Below are 23,810 nucleotides of genomic sequence, written 5' to 3' on the forward strand. Positions count from 1 at the left end.
AAGTTTCAAAAATTGAGTAGTCTCACAGGACTATTGTTGATCGGGCCTCTACCATCTTAAACTTTTCCTCGTCTTGAATATGCTTCTACAGTAATATCAAGAGGTGATTTTGAAAATATTCTAACTTAGTTTCACATTTACATTTTCTTGTAGCTAAACAAACCAATGAGATTATCAAAACCCTCAGGCTGATTATATATATCTAATAGAATTTATTGTAGCATCATGGTGATTTTAGTCAATTTTCTTTAAACAGCTGGCTATTCTATAATATAAAATAAGTATAATAATGGGCTGAAGTATTCATCATCCTCCTGGAATTGAAGCTTTTTATTTGGTGTACACTTAAACTATATACTGTTTTAATTACCCCTCAAACTTGTTTATTCCACTATCACGTACACCTTTTTGTCTGCTGCTCCTAGTGTGACTACACACGCGCGTCAACTGAAAAAACTAGTGATGATGTGAATTTCAACCTGGATAAATAATAGCCACCTAGATAAATTAAAATGACAAAAAATAAATAGCATATTCCAACTCCTTTCCCAGTCGCCGTTTATCTCCACCACCAACCACCGTATCTCCTCTTCTCATCTCTCTTTCCAATGCAAAATCAATTCTTCAGTCTAACCTCCTTTCCGCTGCAAAACAACACGATTTCTTCCAGCTCACATAACACTCCATCTCCTCTCATCTTGCTCAATCAGCTGAATCGGAATCCGAATCCTTATCCATTTTCAATGATGAGAAACAACTTTGCCACACAGAATTGGCCCTTGGGCTTCAATAATGATGACGGTGATGTCGTCTGCAGCCTGTAAATATTAAAAAAAATAGACTTTACATTTTTTTACTATTGTAGCTTTATAACTTGACAAAAAAATCATTCCCTCACGCGTCTAGCAGAGTGTGATTTCAATTTCTACGCCAGGTGAACAGAAATTGTGCACGCGTTGGATTAAAAAAAAATTCGGGGGTGGGGGGGGAGGGGGGGGGGAGAATTCAAACAAAATAAAGTTTAAGTGTACACCGAATAATAAGCTTCAAGTTCAGGGGGTAATGAATACTTTTGCCATAATAATGTCATCCACCTTGAGCAATAACTTAAAACCAGTAGGAGCAGAGCTTTCTAATCTCTAGATATTTTACATCAAAACTGCAAACTCAGCAAGATTAAACTAAAGTACCACCAAAAGGCTCAAAAACTGAGTTCTACCTCTGAGCAGAAAAGAGAATCTGTAACTAGGAAACGACCGGTAAACTATAAAACAGAACCAACCAACACCATACATGGTAAGCAAAGGTTAGCAAACTTGCAGCGAACACACAATGCAGGGTGCAGTAACCTTGAAATTTGACCTGCAACGATCAGTTACTTCATTTGAGTCCACGAAAACGGAACTACTCTAGAAATCAGCAGTTGCTCATGCTCTTGGCAATAGAAGTCTTAACATATGCTGCATCTAATAACCAATTTTAGTAGCAGTCAACATTTTTGCTTCTGAGACGCAACATATTCCTTGGTTTCCAAGTTCCAAGTTCTTTTTCTTCCCATCATCAAGAGCAACAGACAACACCGATGAACCTTTAAAGATTTCTATGACTGTCCCTCTATGCCTGAAAAAGAAAACGAATTGAAAAGTCAAACTAGCACACATCAAAGAAAGCATGGTACATATTTATATGAATGCTCTTCTATACAATTTCATATTTAAGAACCAGCAAGGGAGTCACGCTAGTTAAAAGCCCAAATGAACATTGTAACTAAAGATAATGTGTTCCTTTTCTTTATCCTACTATATCCTATTGTCCCAATGTAATTCTCTTGCTGTACTGATTGCCCTTTCTCATTGCTATCGTTGAGTACTAATCCAGAATATCACAGCACTCATTTCCATTAAAGTTGCATAAATTTTGAGTATCGTAGCAATCAGCTTGATGTAACAATAAGCTTACTAGGTATTATCAGATAAATGATGAACTTCCACTCTCTTTCCTTTTGCATCTTTTCCCAACTTCTGCAGTATCCAGTTAGCATACAAGAACTCATCCATTGTATTGTCTTCATAAACAGCACTTCCCAAAATGCCGTTCAATCATTCAATGATACAATAACAGTAGAGGGGAATGGTGATAATATTCTTGGAAATACTTTCTTTAAATCGAGTTTAATAGACACAAAAAAAGTCGAAGTTTTGTGTTTCTCTTGTATAATTAAATTTTATATTTACTCATTAATTCATTTCAATAAGTGTTCCCAGATTATTTTTGTTCAAATTCTTCATTTAAGAGAGAAACATAAATCTTCTGAATTGCTCCAAAAAAAAAAACTCACATATTATAAAAGACTTCCCTAAATTAGAATCAAATATAATTGAGCCGTCTATTTGCCATCTCTTTCCGATTTCCAAAAAACAATTCATCTAGTCAATGCAATCAGGCTTTAACTCATTTACACACTGATAAGTTACAGGTGGACCACCTATTCCATATTCTTATTTTAAAATGGAACCATTACCCCTTTTCAAGGCAATACCAAATTTAGGTAAAAGTGCCATTATACAGGCGCCTCACACATGCATTACATATATATTATTAATTTTTTTTTACTTTTTTCCCTTTCGTCTTCCTTCTTTTTCTACTTCATCTTATTTGGAATTTCCATAGCAGCTTTGGGTTGCACAATTATGCAAAAAATTAATCAATTATGAGATGCACCACACACAAACAACACGACTCATAATTGAAAGGGCTTCATAACAAGGTGGTTCTGAGATGAGATAGATAGCTCCAAAAAGGATGAAAAGAAGATCGTTGGGTATTGATTCTCCGGCAAAGATGCAATCTTTTTAATCTTTGCTTTAGAATCTTGTCTTTGATTTTTCAAGGTAAAGATCTGAAAAGGTTGTTTTGAGCAATATTTTAGAAAGAGAGAATACCCACCTTGTCCGCAAAAATGGTGGCGGTCAAGTAAACTTTTAAGCATTTTACTCAATATCAAACCCTAGAAAGAAAATTATTTGCAGATAACAAAAGAAGAAAAGAACTAGCAGGGATGGCACAGGTCAAGTGAAGTTGACCAAGAAGGGGAGGGGGAAGGAAAAAGAAAAGAAACAGAAAAAGAAGAAAAGAGATAAAAGGGAAACAAATAAGAAAATATTAAAAAATACACAATTATTTTAGAAATATATTAATCAAGTATAATTGATTATATTTCAACCAATTAGAAGATGACACGTGTATTGTTAGAACCATTTATAGTATTTTCTCCTCTTCACACACACTTCCAAGAAATTGGTACAACTTTCTTCGCCACATCACCTTTTAGGGGGTACTAGTTCCACTTCAAACAAGAGCAGGGAGTATTACGTTGCCCGTAAAAGAAAAGGTGTGTAAATTACTTTTTGGACAACCAGAGGATGTAACTTGTGACTTTTTCCCACAAATAATCACTCCCTCTTCCTCAAAACAATTACTCCCTCCATCCCAATTTATGTGGCACCGTTTACTTGGCCCAAAGTTAAAGAAAGAAATGAAAACTTTTGAAATTTGTGGCCTACCATTTCTATAGCTATAAATCATTTCATTATGGCAACAAGGGATGTGTGTCACATAAATTGGGACGGAGGGAGTATACATAATTTAAGATCTGCATATCCACGAACATTAACTTCCTCCACAATTATCTTCAGATTATACAATGCAAAACATTCATAAATGCCGATTGTTTGAAATGATCTGTCATTAGTTAATCAAGAACTTGAAAGGGCCTTGACCCTCCAATGATAACAGTTCTCCTTGCCAATCAATAACCCTTCTAATGAACTCAATTGACCTTTCTGTGAAGTGGTTCTAATCTTTTTCCTACCAAAATAGGACAAATCCTAAATATTTTTTTTTTTATAAAGATAAACTTTATATTCACATAAAACTCATCAGCAAAGCCTGATGAGGTGGGATTTACAGCCCCCGGGGGGTAATTTCAAAAGCCAAAAACTGGGCAAAAACTTCAAAATTGAAGCTATAAAATCCACAAAACTATCTACCTCCCCCACCAAATCCTGTTAATACCGAAAAAGTACAGCTGGCTCAAGCTATTCATCTTGATTTTCAAAATGCTGTTAAGTTTCCCATCATGTGATCTTTCATTTCTTTCCTTCCATAATGTCCACCAAATGCAGGTTGGGATGCATTTCCACCCGTCCTCTTTGGATCTTCTTCTTCTGTCCACTCCTTCCAACTGTCTCAGCAGATCTACAGTAGTCTTGGACATTAGTCAGTTAACTCCAAGTATACATAAGAACATGTCCCACAGTTTTACAGATGTTCTTCAGTGTAAGAATAAGTGATTGTTAACTTCTGCCTCTTCCCCACATGTAACACCTTGAGAAAAATTGTACACCTTTTCTTTGTAACACTTCATGACTTAGACATGCTTTCCTAATTTCCAAACAAGTGAAACCTGAGACCTTGTGAGGAATCTTGATTTTCCTAATTAGTTTCCAAGGTCATTCCATTTCCATAGTCTGATTAGAATTTAAGCTCCAGTAACAAGACTTCACAGGAGAAATCACTTTCTTATGCATTTTCCAAATTGGAGTATAAGGACATTCGGTGACACCTGGAAATGCATTTAGTGTCAGTAGTAATACTCTATCAACCTCCTAGTCATTTAAATCTCTCCTAAAGATCAAATCCCAACCTTGAGGGCCCCACACATGTGCACAGTGTCCATCTGTTGTAGGATCAACATATAAAAATCTGGGAACATGATCTTCAAATTCTCTTTTCCCCTAACCAGAGTTCAGTCCAGAAACTGTTTTTAACCCCATTACCAATCCTAAAGTATAGATTGGGGATAAAGGATGGCCACAGTCTTTTGATTGTCTTCCAGACAGAGCATCCAAAGGTACCATTTGCTTCTTCAGTGATCCAATTGTTTTGAAGACCATATTATTGTGGTATGAATCTCCTCCACAAAGCTAGATCTTCACTACAGAACCTCCATACCCATTTCTTCAACAAGTTGACTGTGAGAAATATAGCAAAAGAATATTATTGAATTGTTGTTATGTCTACATAATTACATTGAGACTCTATTTATAGACACTAGAATATAGTCCTTTACCAAGTAGGATACTATTTACTATTCCTATATCTATTTCTATTCCTATTCTATTTATAAACCTATTCCTATTCTAATAGGATTGTATAAACCTATTCATATTCTAACACTCCCCTCAAGCTAGTGCGTACAATTGATGTACCTAACTTGTTACAAGTGTAATTAACACAAGGACCGATGAGGGGCTTGGTGAGATATTTGCAGACTTCACAAAATTGACAGTCAATCTCAATGTGCTTGTCTTCTCATTAAATATTGGCTTTGATGCATAATGCCAGTGTTTAACTTCCCAAACCAAGCTTGGGAAATATTGTTCATAGACCATAAACCAAGCTTGCGAAATATTGTTCTAGACCATAGAGTGGTCTGCACAATCGACATACAAGGCTACTAAACTCCTGATGACATAACCCTATGCAAATCAGATTTGAGGAGTCATCGGAAAGATGAATGGAACTATGCAAATCAAATCTAAGCCACTAAAAAGACACATGATGCTATGTAACTCAGATATGAGAAAATCGTTCGAAAAAATCCCCGGTACTACACAAATTAAATATGAGAAGTAGTCCGGAGAGACGCACGGTGCTATGCAAATCAAATATGCAAAAAAAGAGGTAGTCACTGAAAGGATAACACGGTGCTACACACATTAAATATGAAAAAATAGTCACCAGAATGATGGCACGGTGCTACAAAAATTAAATATGAAAAAGTAGTCACTGGAATGATGGCACGGTGCTACACAAATTAGATATAAGAAAGTAGTCACCGGAATGATGGCACGGTGCTACCCAAATTAGATATGAAAAATATTTACCACAAAGATACACGGTGACCCAACTGTTGCTAACATAATCTGGACGGGTGACGTATATAAATAATAGCCGCCCACCGGCAGCGGAAGCTCTTTGATTGTTTACAAGATCGTAGAGGCTCTGATACCATGTGAGAAATATAGCAAACTAATATTATTGAATTGTTGTTGTATCTACATTATTACATTGAGATTCTATTTATAGACACTAGAATACAATCCTTTACCAAGTAGGATACTATTTACTATTCCTATTTCTATTTCTCTTGCTATTCTACTCTAGATTGGATTGTATAAACCTATTCCTACTCTACTAGGATTGTATAAACCTATTCCTATTCTACTAGGATTGTATAAACCTATTCCTGTTCTACTAGTATTGTATAGGTTCATATTCTTACACTGACATTCTGCATACTCAATTTCTTTATACCCAAACCACCCCCGCATATGGTTGAGTGTTACTACATCCTATTCAACAAGATTATACCCAAGCTACTCTTTTTCCCTGCCACATGAAGACTCTTCTTGATTGTTGATTTTCTTCTCTATACTTATTGGTATTGGGAATAAGCTCATCATATAAGTAGGAAGTGTATCCATCACTAAGTTGATAAGAGTTATTCTGCCTCCGAAGGATAGATACTGGTTTTTCAATCTTGACAGCTTCCTCTCATATCTTTCCAGTACTTCATTCCAAACTTCCACCTCTTTGTTCTTAGCACCAAGGGGCATTCCAAGGTATTTTGTTGGGAAGTAGGCCACTGACATCCTAGGTTCTCAGCCAGCACCTGCATGTTTGCAACCTGGTTAATTGGGTGTAAACAAGTTTTATGCCATGAAGTCTTGATATTCCTTCAAAGATTGCTAAATAGTTGAAGGGTAGAGGCTTTCAGTCATAATCCAGACATGGTAGCTTCGTGCAACCAAGCGCGATGACCAATTGTGTGAATTGACAGTTCCTCTCGCACTAGGTTAAACCTGCCTCCTTGGGACTTAGCTCTAAAAGTGAATTCCCAGCTAGCCGATTACCTCGCCCTCTGAAGCTTATCCTCCTTAAGCACTCACTTCAACTCATGTCCTGCAGTGGAAGCTGTAGCCTAAGAGCCCTAATTGTACAGGTACAGATCAGAGGCTTCCACTTTCATATTGATGAAAGCGCTAGGCACCTCTTAAAAAGATCCAACTTCCCCCTTGACATAGTTCAAAGAATGTACAGAACTGTTTTTGTTTAATATCTAAATAGCCAGAGTTACAACCAGTAGGAGCCTGAGATTGCAAAGCTTTCTAATCTCTAGAAATTAAAATCAAAACTAATATTCTTAATAAGGCAGAAATGCAGCATAAACAGCAGTACCCAAAATGCCATTCAGTTATTCAATGAAACAATAAAAGTCATTGGGGAATGATGAGACTATTCTTGGAAACACTTTCCAGATTTTAACATAGCAAAATCTGCTGCAAGAACACCACAAAAGGTATATGATGCTGTCAATAATAAATTTGTGATATTTCAATCCAGAAAGAAAAGTTTAACCTAATGCACATCCATATTCACCCCGTGTTAAGAAATACAACTTCACTTCATGAGAAAGGCACCAAAGCAAAGACCAATAAATTAATAATCTCAAAAGCAATATCTAAGGTGAACCTGATGCCATCACATTGGCAGTGCACCTAGCGCTGGCAAATGTCACAACAGACCATAGGTGTTGATTCAGAATCTCTACATACCTACAGTATAAAAAAGAATTAATTGCAATCCCCATAGACATATGGGAAGGAAAAAAATCACTTGCTTTGGGAAGGCAGTGAAAGCAAAAGGCATCACATAAAAGTATCCGACAACTTAGCAACTTCGCATTAGTAAACCACCATGGTATAATGAACCTCATTATAAGATCAAACAAAGAGAAGCTCGGATAGTAGAAACCGCCATAATATATACCTTCAAACAAACAGGACAGTAGTTTCCTTTCACAAATAATCTTTCACAGGCATCACAACAAGTGTATCCTAAAACCACCTGCCATAGATCAAAATATCAGTAGTCCAGAGGCAATAGGATATGCCATGCCCTAAATGATTTTCATAGGATATGCAAAGCCTTAAATAATTTACATAGGAGATATGCAGTGCCCTAAATGATTTCCATGCATCACATGCAGCACACAACCTTATTTTATGCTATTGCAATAATTTGTATTGGGAATCTTGAAAAGACATTAGTGCGGAAAATTCACGGTGCTACAGGCAAGCCAAGAACTAGAGAACAGAGTTAAATTCCTTTCAAAGCCCTTATCAGAATTTACAATGGAAACCAAATGGAACTCCTACATGATGCTCCTCTGTAAATATACAGAAAAAAACAGCATAGAAAAGTACATAATAGCATTTTAACTAAATGGAGTTAATTAGAATGTTCAATTAACATTTATAGCAAAACTTGAATCCAAGAGGATATCCCGCTAGCAGCTCATGGCCCCATACTAATACCTCAGGCTCAGTCCATTTCCTGGAACATTAGAATAACAGCTGTGACAGTTTGTGTGTTTGGAGCAAAAATAAGGCCTGCTACTAACATTCTGCACATCTCAAGAACAACTAATTATAATCTACTTTTATCATTATACAAAACTGGAACACAGGAATCCACCTTGTGTGGAGGCTGCATACAGTAACAGTGTTAAGCTGCATCACACCTTTTGCAAAACATGAACTTTTTTGGATCTCCGGTTCTTCGACAGCCCTACACCAAACAAGGAGCATACATACAGTCAGTATATATGAGCAATCTAGTGAGCATAAGAACATGAGTTGAACAACAACAAAGACATGAAATAGCCAAAAATGCAATAATCACGAGCGAATGATCCAGAATACATCTCCAATAATGATACAGACGAGTTGCTTTCTCTAAAACTGTTTTTTTTTGCACCCCATAGTTTCATTTATAATCCTACTTGATAGGGACACTTCGTCACCCGCTTCCTTACAAGTGAAACACAAACTGACGCAAACAACGCACACCTTCCTCAGCACCCTTTGAGATCCATATTGTTGCTATATGGAAAATGTCATCTCTTCCCTAACCAATAGTTTCTCATGAAAGGACTTCAAAGAGGACATTCCACTATTTCCAAACTCCACCTCCAAACATTGGAATCAAAGAACATTCCATGCTTCCAAATCCCACCTCTAAATATTGAAAATACCAACTGGATTGACTTGTCTATGTAGTCAGGGAAGGATTCTATATATCCTTAAAATTTCTTTTTCTTTTTCTTCAAAGATGACAATTTCCTTGAATGCAAATCCCCAGCTTCAACTACTGCTGATTTCGAGCTTCTTTTTGCTTCTCTTCCAACTGTATGTATAGTTACTAAAGCAATTTAATATGAAATTAAATGCTGCAAAATAATTATTGTTATAGTTGATTAATTCTTTTAATAGTTAATTTATTGAGAATCTAAAATCAATGTTGCTATTGACCATCATTATTCTGTGACCATGTTGAAATTTATTTTCATTCTATTTCAGTTTAGGTATTGAGTCTATATATAGTCATTATTGTATAACAGGTACTGAAAAGAAATGTTAATCACTCTTCGATTTTATAAAGTACTAAATTCATATATTTAGGTAACCTCATATGGTTGATGAATCGTACGCTGCCTATTGCTTTTGATTAAAGCTTTGAAGACCTTAATGCTTTTTTTGCAATTTTCATTTTTTAAAGAACTGATCAAATCCTACCAATATCTCGACCTACAAGGCTATTTCTCTATCCCCCAAGAAACCTCCATAGTTAGATGCAAATCCAATGGTGCCACGGAGGGAGTACCGAAGGAAGGGATAAAGGCTGGTTGGTTATAACATACTGTTTGATTTGGTTTGGATACCCATTGGTTAGACGGATTAAACTTCCTCATTCCAAAATATCTAAAGGTTGAATGTGAAACAAAAATTAAAATCGAAGTCCTCCTCAAAAAAAAAAAAGTTATTGAAGTCACCAAAGAACACAAGGACAAAAAGACCAAAAAAGAAAGCTGGAGAAACAGAAGCTGGGGGGGGGGGGGGGGAATCTAATCTGATTCGGTGACACCGTGCAGACTGACATGACAAACTTTACACCATAAAAAGAAACAGAACTACAGTGACTCATTTCACATCAAAAGACTCTTTTAAATAACTGTGGCGTCCTGATAGCGCGGACTAATTTCACAAGGTACCTTCGACCAGCCCACTTACCAGGTAACTCTGTCTAACAACCCAAGAAATCATCTAGTGTCATTAAATGACTTCTTACAACCAGGGATTGGGGTTTTAACGTGGGTTTATCATTATAAGCTATTATTGCTTGCAGCTAATCTGGCTTTGACATGGTACTGATCTGCGTTGGATCCACTTGATCTAGCAGAAAGTAGTCTTCCCTGTTTCTTACAGGACAAAAGGTAGTTGAGATGGCAAGTGTATGATTAGTGGCCAATGGTTTTGTGTATAAGTGGGGCCATGGGTCAAATTCTACCTGTTTCGCCATCTCCATTGACTGTCATACACCATACACATATGGACGGATTCATTTAAGAGCATTAACTTAATAGCAATATCTTTTCTCAATTGACTGGCCATGCTGACACATAGAGATGTTGAAAAAAACCACTTCCTATAATTTTGACATCCACCTTAGGATCTTTTTTTAATCAGTGTACCTTACCCAAGATTTGTGGGTCAAAACTGACATGGGTGATCTCTCATAGGTCTAGGCAGCAGGCTAGAACCTAAAATGCCTAAATATGAAAACCTCCGGTGTTACATATGGCTAGCAAAGAAAATTAGGAATTTATTATTGCATTTTGTTGGGTAATAAAAGTCAATGTCTTGTCGAATTAGCTTTGACCTTCTTATTCTCAAAAAAGAAAAAAGAAAACTCAGCGTACAATTGTCACGTTTTGGGCAGTTGATAAAAAGCAAAACCAACTATGTTTCATTATTTTATTGAAAGGAATCAAAAGTTTTACCTCACAAAGCTGGCATGAGGGACATCTCCATGAACTCCAATGGAAGAGATCAGTAGTAAGGGGCATATTAGCAAGAGTACAACACTAAAAACTGCCAAATCTTGTGGCCAATAGGAGTACCTCTATGTTGACCCCACCCATCAAGCTTTCAGGAAGCTTCGGTGATTTTCTTCTTCCCGCAACTTTTCCATGACATCATTTTCCTTGTTCTTTCACCTCCTTCATTTTCACTGGAAAAGTATAGCCTGCACATCACTTTGACATTCGATAGACACTGTTCTTCTCCACCAATGTCTTTCATAGAGCCCTGAGGGCAGATATTTATTTGTAAATAAAAAGATCGAATACTATCGTGTAATAATTTACGATTCCAGCTCCCAGCCTCCACAACCCCAAGAGAAAAAGAAATGAATATCAGTAGAATGAGTGATGAAAAGGGGTTATCACATGTTCAGTAACAGTGCACCTTTATACTACGCAAATTCTGCTGGTGAGTGACAATCTATTTGGTTGAATTGGAGGAACAACAAAAGAAACATCCCAACTATTATTTAGATTTTAAATCCAAATGTTATTTGAGCACTAGCAGACCTTTACTTTTACAGATCACTTGGTTGGCATGCTAGTTATGTGGGGAAGAATTGTTTATATGGTGATTAATAATGATGGGGTTGTTAATGCGATCATTAATAGTGAGAAGATTGTTATACATCAATTACTTACTTTAAAAGGGCATTTTGTCTTGAGATAGTTTAATCCCCACATTGTAAATATATGTAATCTTATTCCACATTCTATTCCATATTAAATAATAAATGTTTCATACAATTTAATGCACAAATTGTTTAGGGAAAAAAGAGAAAAAGAGAGAGGGATTCATCACCAATATTTGATTGGATCTCTAATGCCGCCAACCAACTTTGTATTAGTTATACTTTGATTAACTTTTTTCATGTGGCCAACCAATTAGGGGTCGTTTGGTAGAGTGTATTAACAAAAATAATACATGCATCGTGTATTAGTAATACCTCATTTGGTACACTTTTTTATGTTATGGATAACTAATGCTCGTATTAGTTATACACTCTATTATGTATTAAGGTGTGCATTACTAATACCATGGATTTCTATGTATTAGTAATGCAAGGGGATCAATGCATGCATTAGCAGGGTTAAAGACTCAACAACACCTCAAAATTCTTTTTACATGTTTTTCCACCAAAATTATGGAGGATATCTTTGTAAATAAATATTTTTGTGCAATGGATTCGATTTTTAATACACCAAACCAAACAATGCAAAAGAAACAATCTATGTATAATTTAGGCAAGTATAACTAATACAAGCATTACTAATACACTCTATTTAGCATCATTTTTTTACACCCTACGAAATGACTCCAAACTGTATTATGTTTTGCGGGGTTTTGTGTTGATATTAATGCTAATTATTGCAATACATCAACCAAAAGAAAAACTTAGAGCACTATGTCTAAAGTTGTCCACTTCATAGAACATTATCACACACTCAAGTCTCAAGTCATTATAGCCAAATAGCTTAAATGTAGCCCAAGAAGTAGAGATTGAAGCGTGTGACTAAAATGCATTTAACTTACAGCCTTCACAAAACGTTTTTGTCTCTCTCAAGGAAAAGGAATTTTCGAAGATGATCTATTACCTAAATTAAGGGAGTGTACATTCTAGGCATTTTTTTTTGATGAAGTAATAAGAAATTTTAATGTTGGTTTCAAGAAGATGCAGAATAGGTAATGGTATACATATCAGATTTTGGAAGGATAGGTGGCTGGACAATGATGGAGGAATTCCCAAGTCTATTTCAAATAGCATGTGAACCAAATTCTTCCATCTCTCCGAATAGGGAAGACAAACACCTCTAATGTTCTATTCAGAAGGAACCTACAAGACCGGGAAATTGAAGAAGTGGTCAAGTTGCTTTTTAGGCGAGAAGGCCAGGTGATAAATGTCAGGGGAGCAGACAAGTTAAAGTGGAACAGTGACAAGGTAGTAGATACTCGGTGAAAACAGGCTATGCAACTCATATGCTCCTAAGAAGTGCTTGATAACTGGCCAAGGAAGTTGATATGGAAGACTAAGCTCCTAACAAAGATAATATGCTTCAGTTGGAAAGCTCTTCATGAAGCTTGCCTCACTCAAGACAACCTTAAAAAAAGGAATTTTCAGATTGCCGGTAGATGTTACATGTCTAAAAATTCATTTTCTTAAGTTTGTCATGAGTGAGGCAAGCTTCATGGAGGTTGTCCAACTGAACACCCCATAAATTTCTCTATCCTATAGGAAGCACCACGAAAATTCTCTCTTTTGAGAGAAAATATCAGAACAGGCTAATTCATCTGTGTATCTTTTCTTCTCCTATAGTGGAATACTATACAAACACTTAAAAGTTTAAAATGTAAATGGAATTCAATTATCAAGTACCCTGAAACTATTCATACAAACCAGAATGTCTATACCTTTTTGTGGACCACATAAACTCTTTTCTCCCTCAACAAATGAAGCCAGCATTCAAATAAAAAGAAACACAATAGTCATGGCATACATTCCACACGAAATATAAACAGACAAGTGATCTGAGAACAGATCATTTCAGCAACCATCTATGTCATTATCCTGACTGTTAAATAGGACAACAGAGAATTCGATTGATTAAACAATCATAATTTTCACATTCCACATACAAATTCATGAAAACCTACGTTTTTTAGAACTGCGGTTCCTAACCTCCACATCTCCAGACTCAAATTGTCTAGCAAAATCCTTAGCCATCATAGATGCAGAAGCAGCTTTCTTCTGCAAAGCAACACACTTAGTCTTAGCTGAAGCAATAGCAGCGACCTCCTCACCGTCCCCACTGCTTCCACCACCACCATCACCTACAGGCACTTGTGGGGGCGGAGCAACATTAAGCTTGGGCACCTTAACCTGAATTGTGGCAGGTTGTTTGGCCTTAAGACCCCATGGATCCTTGAGAAACTCCTCAAGTTTAACCACATCACTTAAGAACTCATTTTTACCCTTTGGAAACCCATCTGGGCAGAAGCAGATCTTTCGACTGCACCAAAAAATGCCAAAACACTCAATTGGGTCAGAAATTCAACCAAAAACAAAAAAACAAAAAACACAAAGCCAAGAACCCAATTTCACATCCATCGATAAAGATAGAGATGGATAGCAGATCCTCTAGCTACACCACAAAAACTCCAAAAGCCACATCTAAAAACGCTCAATGGGTCATATAAACCCCAGTAAACAACTTAAAACCATAAAACAAAGAACCCCATTTGGATCCTTGGCGGCTTGGCCTAGATAAGAGAGAAAGAAAGAGAAATAAACAAAATTATAAACAAATAATACAAAAATAGAAGAATGTAGTACCATGTAAATGGGCATGCTGTGTGAAAGGCCATAAGCGAGATGAAAAATTTTGTGTATGAGGAAATTTTCAAAGCTTAAATTGGGGAAAAGAGAGAGAAAGAGAAATAAAAGGGGATGGGCGTGACTTCTGAGGTGTTTGGGGTACACAAGTTTGAAGCAAAATTCACATTTGGCCCATTGAAGTTTTCAAAATGTTGATAGAATCTATGATAGTTTGTATAGTAGTGGCAAAAAGTCAAAAAAGTTAAAAAAGGAAAAGGTTATTTATTAAAAGAAAGAAGAAACTTTCAGAAAAATATTTATGGTCACTGAGTAGATTTTCAAGATTTATTTGACCATAAAATTTGATCAGATTTTTAAATATTTTTGTGGAACAAAATTGTTGAACAATTTCATTCATATATTTCTATGTCATATACATGACTTTATATATACATAAAAGATTGTGGAATAGAATCACCTAAATCCCATGAAATTTTGGGATTATACAGATTCATATATTTTACATTAAGAGAAAATCAGAGTAATGATATCCAAAATTATCCTAAGATCTTAAAGGATCAGAATATCCTCTTGGAAATCCATCAACACTTCCCCTCGAGCGGGTGAATGGATATCTTCCATTCCTAGCTTGCTTATTAGATCTTGAAACACATTATTTGACAATCCTTCTGTTAAAACATCAGTCACCTGATCTTTTGTAGATACAAATGGCGTACAAATGAGTCCACTATCTAGTTTATCCTTAATGAAATGTCTATCTACCTCAATATGCTTAGTGCAATCATGTTGTACAGGATTATGAGCTATACTTATTGCTGATTTATTGTCACAATATAGTCTTATATGTCCTTCGCATCTTATCTTCAAATCATCAAGGATTATCTTTAACCATAACAACTCACAAACTCCCATAGCGATAGATTGAAACTCAGATTTTGCACTTGATCTAGCAATTACATTTTGTTTTTTACTCCTCAAAGTCACCAGATTCCCTACTAAGAAAGTAAAATATCCTGAACTTGACCTTCGATCCACTAATGAACAAGCATAGTTCACATCAGTATAAGCCTCTAAAATCATGTCTCCTCTTTTGAATAATAATCCTTTTCCTGGACTTCCTTTAAGATATTGTAGAATCTGATTAACAGCTTGAAGATGCCGTTCTCTAGGATCATGCATAAATTGGCTAACAACACTTACAACAAATGCAATGTTCGGCCTTGTATGGGACAGGTAAATCACTACAAGCCTTTGATACAAACCCTTATCAATCATAGGTTCTTCAGGAGCATTACATAATCTATGATTATATTCAATTGGTGTAGCCACTGGTTTACACCCTAATTTTCATGTTTCTTTCAGCAAATCAAGCACATATTTTTGTTGGGAAATAAAGATTCCTTGTTTTGAGTGTGCCAGTTCGATTCCTAAAAAATACTTTAATTTTCCAAGCTCTTTGATGTCAAATTCCTTGAGTAAACACTTCTTGAAATTTTGTATCTCCTTTGAATCATCACCTGTTACAACGATGTCATCCACATAAACCAACAATGTTGTCACCTTTCCTGTTTTTGAGTGTCGTGTGAACAAGGTGTGGTCTCCTTGACTTTGTCGATACCCTAGCTTGATCATAACTTTTGTAAATCTTCCAAACCATGCACAAGGTGATTGCTTTAATCCATAAGTGTCTTCTTCAATCTACACACCATTCCCTTCTGGCTTTCAAAACCACGTGGCACCTCCATATAGATCTCCTCATCTAAGTCCCCATGTAAAAATGCATTTTTTACATCAAATTGTTGTAACTTCCAATTAAAAACTGCAACCAATGATAATAAGATTCTCACTATATTCATTTTGTCACTACGGCAAAAGTCTCCAAATAATTAATTCCATAGGTTTGTGTATAACCCTTTGCTACCAAACGTGCATTATATATTTCTATGGACCCGTCTAACTTATATTTCACTGTAAACACCCATCACCACCTGACAGACCTTTTTTCTTTTGGTGATTCCACAATATCCCAAGTTTTTTTTTCTCCCAATGCTTCCATTTCTACCTTCATAGCTTTCTCCCGTTCTTTATTTCCTAATGCTTCAGACAAATTTATGGGATAGGAATTGAGTGGAGGTTACAGAGAAAAGTTTTATGACTTGGGGATAGATTTTGATATGTCTTGGAAAGGCTCAAAGGGTGTTTTTGTTGTGTCCAATATCTGGTTCCTTTTCTGAATGCAATGGGAAGGGCAAGGTCACTAGGTTGGATAAATTCTGCTTCATGCCTGAGGAGATGATTGCAACTACTAGCTTGATCAACTTGTCTCTTTCTTCTGGAATATACCTGCAATGGTAGATTATTTTCTAGAATTCCATTATCTATATTTGGATTAGAAAACTCAATGGGTTCATTTGGATTTAGAGATTGAAACTCAGGTGACCGAACAAATAGTGACTCAAGCAAGAATTTGGCACGACTAGAAATGAACAACTCAAATAGAGGTTCCTCTCCCTTCAATGACTCCCCTAGATAGTAAGAATGATTAAAAAGAGATCCGCTCTCATCAAATGTGACATCCATTCAAACAAAGAATTTTTTAGATGATGGTTGATAATACTTGTAATCTTTTTGAGTAGGAGAATATCCTATGAAAACACACTTAAGAGCACGTGGATCTAATTTGCCTCTATTTTGAGAATGAATATGAACATAGGCAACACTTCCGAAGATTCTAGGAACCAAATTATTGGAAATTTTGAAATTTGGAAAGAAAATCCTAAGAGTATCAATCGAACATTGGAAGTTCAGAATTTTCGATGGCATTCTGTTACTAAGATGTGCAGCAGTTAGGACATCTTACCCCAATACTGTTTTGGCACCTTTTTGTGAAACAATAATGATCTAGTAATGTCAAGTAACAAATCGTTTCTTCTCTCTGCTATCCCATTTTGTTGAAGAGTATTGACACATGAAGATTCATGAATAGTTCCCTCTTTTTGGGAGAAAAGAGAGGTTTTCATTACAGTAGTCCTTGACATTGTCAGATCGAAATCTTTTAATTGGCACATCATATTGGGTTTTGATCATATTAAAAAAGGTAGGAAGAATTAGACTGACATCAGATTTTTACTTTAGCAAATAGATCCATGTAACTCTTGTACAATCATCAATGAATGACACAAACCATCTAGCACCAGAAATATTAGGAATGGGAGAGGGTCCCCAAATATCACTATGAATAAGAGAGCATGGAGTTTGACATCTTTTGTGACAAATTGGAAAGGAAATACGTTTGTGTTTTGCAATTTCACAATCATCACAATGAAACGAGTCCAATATCAAATCTTTGAACAAAGATGGTAACATCCTTTTGATTACATAAAGGGAAAGGTGACCTAACCAACAATGATAAAGTCATACTTTCTCTTTATTGGACATGATAGACTCGAAGAAGGATGAACTAGACAAGGAATTCTTAGATATGTATTTGCCATTGTGGAAATCTAAACAATAACTCCACCTGTCTCACTAGCATGCCCAATCATCTCTTTCGTGTTCTGTTCCTGAAATAAGCAATATGAAGGGAAGAAAGTTACTTGGCATTTGGAATCTTTGGTGAGTTTCTGCATAGAAATGAGATTTGCACATAACTTTGGGATATGAAGGACATCTTTTAAGTATGACAGATTTTTCAAGTGGTATGTCTCCTTGACCAGTATCAGTGATAACTGAACCATCAGCTATAGTTATTTTTTTATAGCTAGGACAAAGGGAATATGATATGAAGAGATAAGAGAGACTGGTCTCGTAACTAGTTACCCCAGAAGCAACCACCCACATTGGAGAAAGTTTGTCTGCGACATTAGTAATAAAAAAGTAAGAAATACCTAGAAAGGCCAATGAACAACTATCTGTTGAAGCTGAATGTTGCAAATCTCTAGTTGAAACTGTAGAGTTATTCTCTACGGTTGCAGAAACATTTTCAGAGACTGGAATGTTTGCGGCAGTACCATTTTCAGACATGGTAGCAAAATGGGATTTTATCAAGATAGGATGAATAAAATTGGTTAGGAATAAGCCTTAAGCCTAAAGCTCTGATACCATATGGAATAAAATTGTTGAATAATCATATATATATATAAAAGAAAACCTTAGACCCGCCTATGTGGCAGCACCACAAACCAAAATTCCCTTTTAAATTTATTTATTTCCAAAAATAGCCTTCTCATTTCATGAAAAATTGCGACTTTTATGAAGAGTTGTGACTTTAATGAAGAGTTGTGACTTTTATGAAGAATTACGACTTTTATGAAGAGTTGCGACTTTCATTAAAAGTTGCGACTTTTATTAAGAGATGTGATTTTTATGAAAGGTTGTGACTTTTCGGAAGGTTACAATTTTTCCAAATAATTGTAACCTTTCAGAAAGGGTATAATTAATAAACATTTGTGCACGGTACCTTTGTTGTCTATAAATAAATGAATTTTCTCTCACTTTAAAATAACGAAAATTCTAAACCTCCTCCTCTTCTTCTTTTTTTTCTTCTTCGTCTTCTTCTTCTCAACTAAATATTTATGTACATTGTTCCTGTTGAGTGGCTCACTGATGATTGCTTATGTTATAGATCTTGGTATAATTTATTTAGTCATTAAATTATGTAAGGATAAATGATAGGATGTAATAAATTTCATTTTCTTTACATTATTAATGTTTGTTACCACGTAATAATCTTGTATGCGAGATAATATAGTGTTTTATTTTTAATAACAAATAGATTTAAAATATTATTTTATAAATTCTCTGATATTAAGTTCCCGCGCGAGGCGCGGATATAACTTTACTAGTTTCATTCATATATTTCTATATCATATACATGGTTTTACATGTACATAAGAGATTGTGGAATAGAATCACCTAAATCCCATGAAATCTGGGATCCTACAGAATCATATATTTTACATTAAGAGAAAATCAGAGTAATGATATCCACAATTATCCCAAGATCTTAAAGGATCATATCTTTGATGACAAGAATATCCTCTTGGAAATCCTCTATCAGCCAACAATTTTCAAGTTCCCAACAAATATCGGTTTTGGAGGACATGGCTTCTTCTCCGAGTTACTAGGTCATGCAATATGCTTCTAGTTCATAGTTACAAGTTATTGTAAGCTCTCTAAGATCTCCTTGAAAGTCCAAGCAGTTACAAGGTCGGCAAAGACTTGCTTGGAAATATATTATAAAGAAACTAAAGGAGCTCTTTAATGATTTTTTTGAAGCAAGGCCGGGACATAAATTAGGAGTAGTACCCACAAGATGAGAAAGAAGGCACAAATCAAAATATTGATCATTGAAGAATTGAATTTTGATTCTCATTTCCTATGAGGAAGGGAAAGTTTGAAGAGCTTACATAGTTCATTGTAGGAGTCATGGTCATCAAGTCCAATTCTGCATTTGACATTCACAGGAAGACTTGTATTTGCAGCAATTAAGCACATGGATGCAGCATACAACTTTCCCTGTAGAAGTTGTGCATGTGTCCGAGCAATGATACAGAAAAAAATATGTTTGATGTATCAAGCAAGGAAATCTAATCCAACGGATCAAGCATGAGAGCACACCACCAGCGACTCTGGGGTTAAGACATCCGCAACTGTTAAATAAACCAGAAAAAGTATCAGTTATAAAATTAATTACCTCATAGCCATATGGAGTTGCCAGTTGTGTCGCTTTGGCCAAATTCTTCAAATTATTTCACCAAATTAGCAGCACTGTAGGATGTTGCTCAAGCCCATATGCCAAGAACCTATCCTGGTATATTAGAAAAATCACATAAATGTCAGATTTCACTGCACGATAGAAACACATAAGGATCAGTCAGTGACAAGCTGCTATTAAAGGTCCAAGCCACAAGCGCAATAACATATCAGTACAAGAAAGTTCCTTTTGAAGATCTACCCAGGTTAAAATAATATATCATCTAGGTGCCTTCTTTGCCACGTAATTCACAACAAAGAAATAAATATTCCTTTTTTAGGAAACCATCTAACTGGGACAAGGGTCTTAGTTTAGAGAAACGAAAATGACCAACCAATTTGGCTAACTCGGCCCTTGAAAGACTACCCAAAGATTCTATAGTACTTGATATAATAAAAACAGTACGATTCATCTATTTAGTAAATCAAATACAAGTGTCAGGTTCCACCTATAGAAGTGTTAACAGTAAGCTTCTCTTTGTATAAGGTCAGTGCACATCATGTAGAAAGTAGGCATATAACCACAGAGACATACATCCACTATTTCCTTTTATCATGAAAATTGGGGCTGGCAGCAAGTGGATCAAGATTAAAGAAAGTAACTTTTGACTATTTCACTGTCTCATGACTTGAAAAAATGGGCAAAATAATAGGATATTTTGATTTATGCACATCCAGTGAAAATTTTAACCGGTACATTTGAGTTAAATTATCGTAGACGAGTTTGAATCCACTGTAATTGTAAACCTTCACATACTATATAGCACAGATATGTTCATCTCTTTCACATTTCTTTTTGTTTAGAATAAGAACAAAGGATTAACTCGCACGATTCTCTTCTTTTTGCTTAGAGGTACTTTATGGTTGGGTAGAGAAGCACTAGAGTCTTATTCCATGCAGCAGAACTTTAGCAAATTGCCAGTCTGGTAGACAATCATTTCGGCAGCAAGTATTTATGTGTAGAGCCACACCTTTTTTTGAGATAAGACAGGCCAGAGTTCTGTAATGGTTATCTGTCCATTCCATCATGGGGGCAACACTTTTAAATACAAAGGCTTATATACTAAGGAGCTCTTTTTGTTATTCTCTTAAGTAAGAAATATTTAGGGGGCTTATAAACTTTGTAAAGAGAGAAAATTAGACTTCTGTATGCACACAACTGAACCAAGGAGGAGTGTCTCTCTTGAACTTCCATAAAAGAAGTTTGATGACCCACAGATTTCTTCTTCCCTCTTATGAACATTTCCATTGGATAGAAAAGGCATCACACAAGAGGACATGATATATACCACACAGGCGTTTTGAAACATTTACACATACAGATAATTAACTGAATTAATGAATACCTAGATCCACCTACTTCAATATAAACCAAAAATAATACTTCGATCATTATATTAAGGACGAATTACCAGGAAATGGAAAATTGATATACTTGCTCAACTAAACAAAATGGAGAAAGGACCAGAACAAACAGAAATTAGGGAACTCAAAAACGAAACAAGAAAAACTAAGAAGCTTCGCGTTTAGGGTTTTACATGGAAGCAGAGAGATGATGCTGCAGCTACTTCTGAGGAGAATCCAGTGGCCGTTGGAGAAGACAAAACCATAGCTACAACGTTGCCTCTAAATCTTCTCCTCTTAATTCAATTTATTGGTAGGTTAATTTGAAATTCAATAATATATTATATTAGTCTTTCTCTAATAAACTCTTCGTTCATTTCATTAAGTATTTTTATTTATACGAAATTAAAAAAATAAAGAATATTTTTGAATCTTATGATCCTAAATTAATTTTAATTTGTGGTTTTAAATATATTACGTAAAAAGCTGAAATTAAAATATTACTAAAAAAAGAAAAAAATCATACTTTTTTAAATCGACTAAAAATGAAAAAAACTCATTCTTTTTTAAACAGAGGAATAACATAATAATGAGTTATAACATACGATTATAACTATAGTTTGCATAATTGTATTCCATAACAAACATAAATATGCATATTTTGATGTATATATACAAAAGAAAGAAGTTATATATAATTAATTTCTATTTTGGTACATATACAAAAGATCAATTATATAATTTGTTTTTATATAAAGCAAGAAAGAGAAAAGGTAAAAGAGAATTAGATACAGATAATATTTGTATCGGGAATACCCTCAAAATATTGGAAATGGTATAAAATTATCCTATATCCATCTATTGGCTCCAAAATACCCTTCATAAATTGACAACTTATATAATGGTTTTACATTTAAACTATTTATATATATTTTTAAATATGTGGCACTCAACTATTTGTTAGTTTAATTTATTAGTATAATTTATAAATCAATCTACTACATACTCATTACTAATTAAACCCCACCAAATTAATAAACCCGTCATATTACTAATGCAACAAAAGGAAAGATACTGCATATGACTGTTTTTAAAAATTTAAGGCAAAAATTTATATAGAAGTAAATTATCATACATTCAAGTGTCTAAATAAAAATTATCGATAAATTTAAAAGTCTAACTATGTTCATCTTAATTATTCATTCATCTCAACTATGTGATGTTACTTCATAAATAACTTTTTTTTAAAAAAAATAATATATTAAAGGTAAACAAATCATAAATATTTATAAAATTATATTAAAAAAATGCATGAATTAATTCGGGATGTACTACTTTTTTATCTTTAATCATAAATTTCGAATTCAAAGTTGAAAGAGCGTCTTATTGAAAGTGTCCTCCTAAATAAGCGGCTCAACTTAAATTTAATTAGGACTTCGATTCGGACTTGAATAATTTTGGATGTCATTTTCAGGAATCTATAATTTCGTCGTGTTTTGTAGTGGTTATGACAATTTTGATATTATAATTGCTTTATTACTTGGGTGGAGTTTAGTTAATAATGAGTGAGTAGTGGGTTGATTTAAAAATTATATTAATAAATTAAATTATAATCAATAGTTGAGCGCCCAAGTATATTGAAAAATATGTAAACAATTTAATTTTAAAGCCGTTAAATAAGTGATCAATTTTGAACTCAAAGGCGAATGACAAAGGTATTTTGGAGTCAATAGATGGATGAGAAGGACAATTTGGAGCCAATAGGTGGATGGAAGGTGATTTTGTACCAATCCAATACTTCAAGGTAGGGATGTCAAAAATAAACCCATACATATGTAACCCGCCTAACCCGTCCAGAATTTTAAGGGTTGTGCTTAAGATAATTTGAATTAGGTTCAATCTCAACCAATTTAAGCTTAACCCATTTGAAGAGAATTCTCAATTGAGCCCAATTCAATCTCCAATTTCAACCCGTTTTAAAACTTTTTAATAAGATATGCTTCCTATATTGAAGGTATGAATTATAATCTACTTAACATCTTTTAAGATTTATCTATCCATTTATAACTTTTTTAATAAAAAGTTCTTGAGCAGAAATTCAAATTGTGATTATAAAAGTTAAATATCAGTATGTCAAGTTATTGAGATTAATCGGGTCAAATTGGGTGGGTCAAGACCCAACCTTTCTTTAGCCCATTTGAGCCCAACCCATTTGAACCCAAAGTTAACTTGGCGGGTCAAGACCCAACCCGATTTCTATTCAACCATTTTAATATTTCCAATTCAACCCAACCCTTTGACACCCCTACTTCGAGGGTAATTTAGGTCCT

General features: G+C 34.9%; 1 protein-coding gene across 21 annotated transcripts; it reads right to left on the minus strand.

The window, feature by feature from the left end:
- Positions 1–292: 292 nt before the first annotated feature.
- LOC104648602 (uncharacterized) lies at positions 293–21,815 on the minus strand. Of its 21 annotated transcripts, none has more exons than XR_011210538.1 (10): positions 21,675–21,815; positions 20,078–20,191; positions 19,791–19,899; positions 13,927–14,056; positions 13,726–13,794; positions 10,967–11,273; positions 8,602–8,694; positions 7,894–7,971; positions 7,597–7,679; positions 1,041–1,620 (listed from the first exon to the last, which is right to left on the minus strand). XR_011210538.1 is itself a non-coding variant. In XM_069299872.1 (8 exons), exons 1-3 carry the CDS (start codon positions 14,409–14,411, stop codon positions 11,194–11,196), a joined length of 468 nt encoding a protein of 155 aa, XP_069155973.1. In that variant the 5' UTR covers positions 14,412–14,550; the 3' UTR covers positions 293–818; positions 1,294–1,620; positions 7,597–7,679; positions 7,894–7,971; positions 8,602–8,694; positions 10,967–11,193. The 21 variants fall into 21 exon arrangements, 15 of the variants coding, with proteins under 15 accessions (XP_069155973.1, XP_069155966.1, XP_069155967.1 ...); XR_011210536.1 differs by having other exon boundaries at positions 13,701–13,794; XR_011210541.1 differs by lacking the exons at positions 13,726–13,794; positions 13,927–14,056 and adding an exon at positions 293–818 and having other exon boundaries at positions 1,294–1,620.
- Positions 21,816–23,810: the final 1,995 nt, after the last annotated feature.

Source organism: Solanum lycopersicum, chromosome 1 (genome assembly GCF_036512215.1).
Source record: "Solanum lycopersicum chromosome 1, SLM_r2.1".
NCBI classification, from domain to species: Eukaryota; Viridiplantae; Streptophyta; class Magnoliopsida; order Solanales; family Solanaceae; genus Solanum; species Solanum lycopersicum.